The 7,500-nt window shown below is 44.4% G+C and overlaps 1 protein-coding gene across 7 annotated transcripts in view; it reads left to right on the top strand.

Annotated features, from left to right (window-relative positions):
• The window catches only part of LOC147014419 (dedicator of cytokinesis protein 3-like), a 381,754-nt gene that overhangs the window by 322,613 nt on the left and 51,641 nt on the right, over positions 1 to 7,500 (top strand). For all 7 annotated transcript variants that reach the window (XM_085852361.1, XM_085852356.1, XM_085852357.1 and 4 more), the window contains 3 exons: positions 681 to 767; positions 1,050 to 1,226; positions 1,348 to 1,431. In XM_085852361.1, coding sequence (XP_085708487.1) covers positions 681 to 767; positions 1,050 to 1,226; positions 1,348 to 1,431 — 348 coding nt within the window. The remainder of the gene's footprint in view (positions 1 to 680; positions 768 to 1,049; positions 1,227 to 1,347; positions 1,432 to 7,500) is intronic.

The following is a 7,500-nucleotide window of genomic DNA, read 5'->3' as shown; positions in this document are numbered from 1 at the left end:
AATACAATGATATGAAACAAAAGATGTGATAATGAATGATAAGATCGAACATTTCCAGTTTTTGTGGCTTTGCTTAACTCTTTCGCTTTAAGGTGGAATCTCACCACCAAATTGTGGTAACCTTCTCCATTTCTCCATCCGGTGTGTGTCTGTTCTTTTTCATTCCATGGTCACTATGTTCACCATTCACTCTTAGTAATTTCCACAAGCTGTATTATTTTGATGAAATGTAAACTTGCCACATTATTCTCAGGCTCTTCATTGAGATTAGTATTGATATCACAACAAATACTGTTTATGCCTATTTTGGTTCATCATAAGCATCATAAGCATTGTGCACCCCATGCGGCCTCTCAACCCCTCATTCTTCCCCCACCCCTTATTTAGCCTAGTCTCCCTCTATTTTGTCCTTCAACCCTGATGTTGGTGTGTTTCCCTCCACCTCCCTTCCTGCTGTTCCTTTTGTTCTGTTATGTCCTGATCCATTCCATGTTATAGCTAATCCACGAGCCTCAACTTTGAATAAAAACAACAAAAAAAACTTCTCTCTTCGTTACACTGAATTGTGTCGATCTGCATCTCTTTTATTTTATGTTTATTCATTGCTTCCTTTACCCCAAACTCTCCCCCAGTAATAACAGCAGCATATTCTTTAGGTTAAAGTACCTGACTGTTTGCAGAATCTGTGGGTCGAAAGAACAACACTTATCCTGAAGTACTCCTTACCTGGAATATCCAGATGGTTCGAGGTTGAAAAGAAAGAAGTGGTAAGGTTTGTGCATCCAACTTTACACATCTGTACAATTGTTGCCCTGTCCCTGTATTACTCCACCTCTCATTTCCTATATACAAAAGAGTTCAGTTCTTTTGATGAGAATTTCCAAACATTGAATGTCCAGAATGTCCCACAAAACTATGACTGTATTATTTTCTTTCACAACTGTAAAGGTGTCATCTTGTGAGCCACCCCATGTAGAAGTGGATGAATAGGCAAAGCGATATAATTCACAATTGAAGCAGATTTTGTGGATTGGGTGTGGGATCTCCAGGTCGAGGTGAGCCCACTGGAAAATGCCATTGAGGCTGTGGATAACAAGAACATGGAACTGAGATCTCTTATTGCACAACATCAGGAACAACGAGCATATAACATCAACCCACTAAGCATGTGTCTCAATGGAGTTATTGATGCAGCCGTCAATGGCGGTATAGCACGCTACCAGGAGGTGAGATCTTTGGGAGGTTGAGACAACATGTGGACATGGTGAACGACATTTATTTTACGTGCTAATGTGTTTGTGGCTTTCTGATTTTGTCTTTGCTTTGTTTCTACCCCCCCCCCCCCAGGCATTTTTTGACAAAGAATATCACAGCCAACATCCCAACGATGCAGGGAAGATCATGAAGCTGAAGGAGTTGATGCTTGAGCAGGTAAAATAAGTGATGATTTTACTTACCTGAGTCATGGTTCATATAATGCATTTATATGACAGAAACTATGAAGTATAATTGCTCTGTGCAGTGTTATTGATCATCTGTGGACATAAACACCCATCTGGACATAAACACCGCCCGGGCATGTTTGAAAAAAAACACCGTCCAGACACGTCCGGAGACTATCACCGTCCAGACACGTCCGGAGACTATCACCATCCAGACGCGTCCGGAGACTATCACCGTCCAGACGCGTCCTGAGACAAACACCGCCCGGAAGCGTCCGGAGACAAACTCCCGTCAGGACATAAACACCGCCCGGACACATCCGAAGACAAACTCCCGTCCAGACATAAACACCGCCCGGACACGTCCGGAAACAAACTCCTGGCCGGACTTACAGGGTGTTTAAAAATAGTGATGCAACTTTAAATGTTTATTTACAAAGAAACAGAAACCTCAGGAAAGTGAACCAAACATTTCTTGAAAGCTTATGATATGGTATTTTTAATCACTGATTGCTATTGCAGTAAGTCACTCGTCGAGTTAGTGAGAGCCCAAGATCTGAAATTGGCATTTACACAAAATCCTTGTCATTGACGTTCTCAATGTGTGCCACTCTGCAATTCAGTGAGGCATTGATCCTGACTCCAAAGTTCTGTCCAACTTTCCTGTAGGTCTCATGTGGCACTGCCTGGAGGTAGTCTGACACCTCCTGCTTCAGATCATCCTGTGTGGCAGGGTGGTTTGTGTAGACAGAACCCTTGGCAGCCCCCCAGAACCAGTAGTCCAGAGGGTTCAAGTCTGGGCTATGGGGTGCCCAGTCATTAGCAGTACCCAGGGCAATGAGGTGGTTTCTGAAGAGCTGCCAGAGGAAAGTGGTGGTGTCACCAGCTGTATTACGGGGGTGCACAATCCTGCATAAACCAGGACATGCCGAGCTGATTCAGGGTAACCTTTTGGCCTCGATCATTATGGAACGTCTGGAGCACAGCCCGGTAGCGCTCACCATTGATCTTCATCGTCCTGCTGTTGTCATTCTCAAACCAGTCAGGCACTACCGTTCCGTTCCTCACTGGCATTGATGGAGTAGAATCATGTGACCTTAGGCCCTCTCAGGTACCTCTCGGTCATCACAGGTGGATCTGTCCCCATAAAATGTTGTTGTGGTTGTTGATGGCACTGTTCAAGTGGAAATGGGCTTCATCAGTGAACCAGATCAGGTTGATCCTTCTGAAGAAAACAACATCTTTCAAATCTCAAGTCTGAACTTTCAAACCTCTCTCCCTCCTCCAAATCCTGGTGGCATCTAATCAAATCTGTTTTGGGTGTATGTCCTCCCTCCACCCCCTCCCTTACCTCAAATGGCCACACTGCTGGTACCACACATGAAAAGGCTGAATGCTTAAACTCGGTGTTTGCATTGAAATCTTGTGTCCGAAACCCATCACTTTCTGTACCCACCTTACTCAGTCGCACCCAACTGTCCCTGGACTCTGTGTCCTTTTCTTCTGATAAAGTAGAGAGCTTGCTGTCAAACCTCGCCTCAGATTCTGCAACCGGTCCAGACGGCATCAGCCCACGTGTCCTAAAAACCTGCTCCTCTGCTCTTGCTCATCCTCTCTCTGTTCTATTCACCCTCTCATTTGCTCAAGGTCATCTGCCATCTGCTTGTAAATCAGCAAACATTACTGCCCTGCATAAAAAGGTGGAAAAAACATCCCTGCAACTACAGACCGATTGGCCTTCTCCCAATCATCGCAAGGTTATGGAATCCATCATCACTTCAGACATTAAATCCTTGCTCTTCTCCAATGGCTTGATTTCTTATCATCATTTTGGTTTCAGACCAGGTCACTCTACCCTGGATATGCTGCTTCTGCTCTTTCAACAATGGATGGAGATCCTCATTGCCAGATGTGAAATCAGAGCCCTCTCCCAAGACATATCATGTGTTTTTGACACAGTCTAGCACCCTGCCCTACTCACCAAACTCTTCCCATGGTATTCAAGGCCATCTCCACTCATGGCTCGCAGACTTTCTCTGCTGTCACAGCCAACGTGTGGCCTTAAATGGAGTTCTTTCATCCCCTCTTCCTGTCCAGGCTTGAGTTCCTCAAGGTAGTGTTCTGGGCCCTGTTCTTTTTCTGGTTTTCATCAATGATCTCTCTGACTCTCTGGAAAATCCTCTTTATCTCTTTGCTGATGACTCCACCATCTGCCGTACCATCTGTCATCCCTCAGACTGGCAAGCAGCAGCTTCTTCGCTCACTGCAGACCTGGGTAAAATCACAAACTGGGCCAACACGTGAAACATGTTTTTCAATCCTGACAAATCTCACACTCTCACTATGTCGCTCCGAAAGGACCGTTTGGAACCCCCCCCCCCCATCTACTTTCTCAACAATCCGTTGCAAGAAGTCCTTTCATTCAAACTTCTGGGTCTCACTATCTGCCATGATCTTTCCTGGAAAAGCCAGATTTCCAACTTGGCCTCCAAAGCCAGTCGCCGAATGGGAAACCTCCATCGTGCAAATTCCTTCCTCAGCCCACCTGAGCTCCTGACCACATACAAAGATTTTGTCCACAGCCTGATGGAGTACTGCCCTCCTCTCTGGGTTGGTGCTCCTGCCTCTCACCTTTCTCGACTTCACGCTGTGGAAACCAAGGCATTTCGGATCATTGGTATCTCCCGTGGTGAGGCTGTCTTTGGGCCTCCCACCCCTCTCTCATGGCCGGCAGGTCTGTGGTCTTTCTGTCTTCTACCGTCTCCTCTCCAGTCTCCACCCCCCCCTCCCCACTCTGTCTGCGATATGTCCCCCCGATATTTCTACTGGGCTCTCAAGGTTCGCCAGCAACCCCTTTCTGGTAAAACTACCAAGATCACGAATCACTGCTCACCTTCACTCTTTTATTCCTCTTTTTCCCCACCTTTGGAATAAACTCCCTCACACTGTTCCATCCCATTCTTCCCTCCAGGCCATCAAAACAGCCGTTCACCACCACCTCTTATCTTCCCCATCAAAAACCTCGATCTTTTTTACTCCCTTTAATCAATCCCATACCTACCTCCTTCAAATTCCTTGCTTTACTTCATGGAAATCCCTGTAATGTCCATCTTGTATACCTCGTGTTCCCCACCCCATCCCTCTCCCTTCCACAGATCTCCTAATGTCTCTGTTCTCCACTGTTTTGTCCTTCCCTCTCCCGCCCCTCTTTTCTCATGCCCCCCCTTGCTGTGCATTGTGTGTTTGCTCTCATACGAGCCTTGACAATGTATACAAATAAATAAATCCAGTTTGGGTACCACTCCATCCTGTCACTGCGCCAATTGCACATATTGAGTCTCCTTCTCATGTCATATTGACTCATTTTATGCCTAATGGAGATGATGTATGGGAAAAGCTTCAGTTCCTTTGTGAGGATACGTCAGACTGATCTTGGTTTGATGCCGAGCTCCCGGGAGCGCTGGTGGTGGGATTTCTTGGGACTGTCCACTGCAGAATCCCGCATGGCATCGATGTTGGCTTGGCTCTTGGATACTGATGCTGGCCTGCCCCTGTTGCCCTTGCTCTAGCTGTGCACTGTACTCTTGTGCTCAAAATGTTTCACAATATGTTGTCTAGCACAATTTGGGGGTCCATCGCGTGTTATGAGGTCATATTCCCGGCAGAACCTCCAGCAGATGTCTACATATGATTTAGTCTCAAACCATAGAGCCACCACTTTTGTCTTCTGCTTCACTGTATATGGGCTACTTGAGCTGTGAGGCGAGAAATCCCAGGGAACAAACACCACGAAAACGCCACCAAAGCCTGAAAAGGAAAACAGTATCGGTCAAAAACCAAAACATGGCAGGAAGTCAAAGTTGTATAAATCTTTTTGAAACACCCTGTAAACTCCACCAGGACACGACCGGAGACAAACTCCCATCTGGACACGTCCAGAGACAAACACCGCCCTGACATAACCACCATCCAGACATAACCACCATCCAGACGCGTATGGAGATAACCACCATCCAGACATAAACACCATCTAGATACAGACAGAGAGAGAGAGAGGGAGCAGAGAGGTTTGGGAGGAGGGTACTGCACTGCATCGGGAGGGAGTAGAGCAAGGATGGGATAAAGTGAAGGAGGGGTGTCGTTAGGGAGTTAGCAGAGAGAATATGTTATGCTTTATGAACACACACACACACACACACACACACACACACACACACACACACACACACACACACACACACACACACACACACACACACACACACACACACACACACTTTATAATTTATATGGTGTTGTATCAAGTCTATTTTATTATCGTTACTTATTTTGTAGGTCTTTGAGAGTCCAGTCTCTAAGCCCAATCCTTCCAAAAGTGTTTGAATGTAGAATGGTTTGCATACAAATGCAATGTTATTATTTGCTTTGTCAATTGGAACAATAACATCTTGTGTTTGAAGCTGTTTTAAATAATCGCTTGTCTCTAAATTGTTTAAAATTACTTTTGGATTATTGATCAAATCAACAATTCTCCTTTTTACATGTTTCTCCACATCCTCCAACTGTAAAGCCATTTGTGTGTTTGGAATTTGTGTTTATCAATTTGTTCTCTCATCCATTCCATCAGTCCTATCATTGTAAGTTCCATTGCTTTATTCCAGTTAAACATTTTATTTTCTCTATAATTTCCTCCTTTTGTAAGTAATGCACATAATTCGCCATCCCTCACGATTATGAGATCACCTGTGATGATGTGTTTATGATGCGGATCTTTAAATACGGAATGTTCACACTTACAACGATGCGTGTTATTTAACCATTCCTCCACGTCTATTGATTGTACTATTTACTTGTCGTTGAAGATTTCCCCCTAATTGCATTACACAAAGTGTACACAACCCATGGTGGCTCTCTCTGTTGTGTTATTTCTGGAAGTTTACTTCACACTTCTGTTGTAGTATTTCCTCAATATTGAACACTAGCAAATACCACCCGTCACTTTGCTGACGGGAATACAAAGAGAGGGGGTAGTGAGTGAGGTTGAGAGAGGTGGGCATGAGAGGAGTGGAAGAGAGAGGAAGAGACAGAGAGACAGACAGACAGACAGACAGACAGACAGACAGACAGGCAGACAGAGAGGAGACAAAGTGAGAAAGGTGAGGGGGAAGGAGAGTTCGCAAAGAGAATATGTTATGCTTTATGACTGTCCGCACGCACGCATACAATATATATTTGTGCTGGACCGATATCAGAATCAGCAATTGGCATGTGCGTGCCAATTACCGGTTACAATACTGTGCTGTGTACGATACAAACACCTTGAGTAGCTATCACCCTTGTTTTGGGTGAATTTCAATAAACAATTTTTTTTTAAAACATTGAATTATTGACGTTTCAGGATGTACATAAACAACTTAATGTCTTATAAAGAGCTGCCAATCATCATATGATGGGTGGAGAAAATTTGGCTCTGTAATTTAGAATACATGTTAATATGGCAAACGGCTCAGAAATTGGGTGTTATCTATATTATAAGGCAGGAGTGTCTGTCCGTCTGTCCGACCCTGAACTACTTCCTCAGTTTTGGAGCTAGCCCCATCAAACCTTCTGTGGAACTTTGTGGGGTCCCAGCGGACGTCCTCAGGTGGGTGGGAGGTTTCATAAATACCTCAACACAATTATGATTTTGATTTTTGGTCTTTTCGAAGCTCCTCTCGATTCGGATGTTACGTCAAAATGACGTTTCGTTTTGTTTACCTCGCGAGTGTTCGTAATATTGTATTTTGTTAAATTAATGGTGTATTAATTAATTAGTGATTGGAATGATGCTGTTTGTAATGAAGATATAGAGAGTTTGAGTTTAAAGCAGAATGAGGAAATAATGCGATCGGTTTCCACGGATTAGGCATTTGCAGATTCGCAATATTGTGACCTATAAATATCACCACGGGTACCTCGCTAGTCAAATATATTTTGCTTTGAAACTCACAAAGAGAAACCATAGAACCTTTGTAAAGCGCAACCAGTTCGATTTACTTTCTGTATGAATGATTGTTTG

The sequence above is a fragment of the Eptatretus burgeri genome, chromosome 13, assembly GCF_056783735.1.
Source record: "Eptatretus burgeri isolate ZD-2024b chromosome 13, Ebu_testis_v1, whole genome shotgun sequence".
Lineage (NCBI taxonomy): Eukaryota > Metazoa > Chordata > Myxini > Myxiniformes > Myxinidae > Eptatretus > Eptatretus burgeri.
This window is presented reverse-complemented; position numbering and strand designations above follow the sequence as displayed.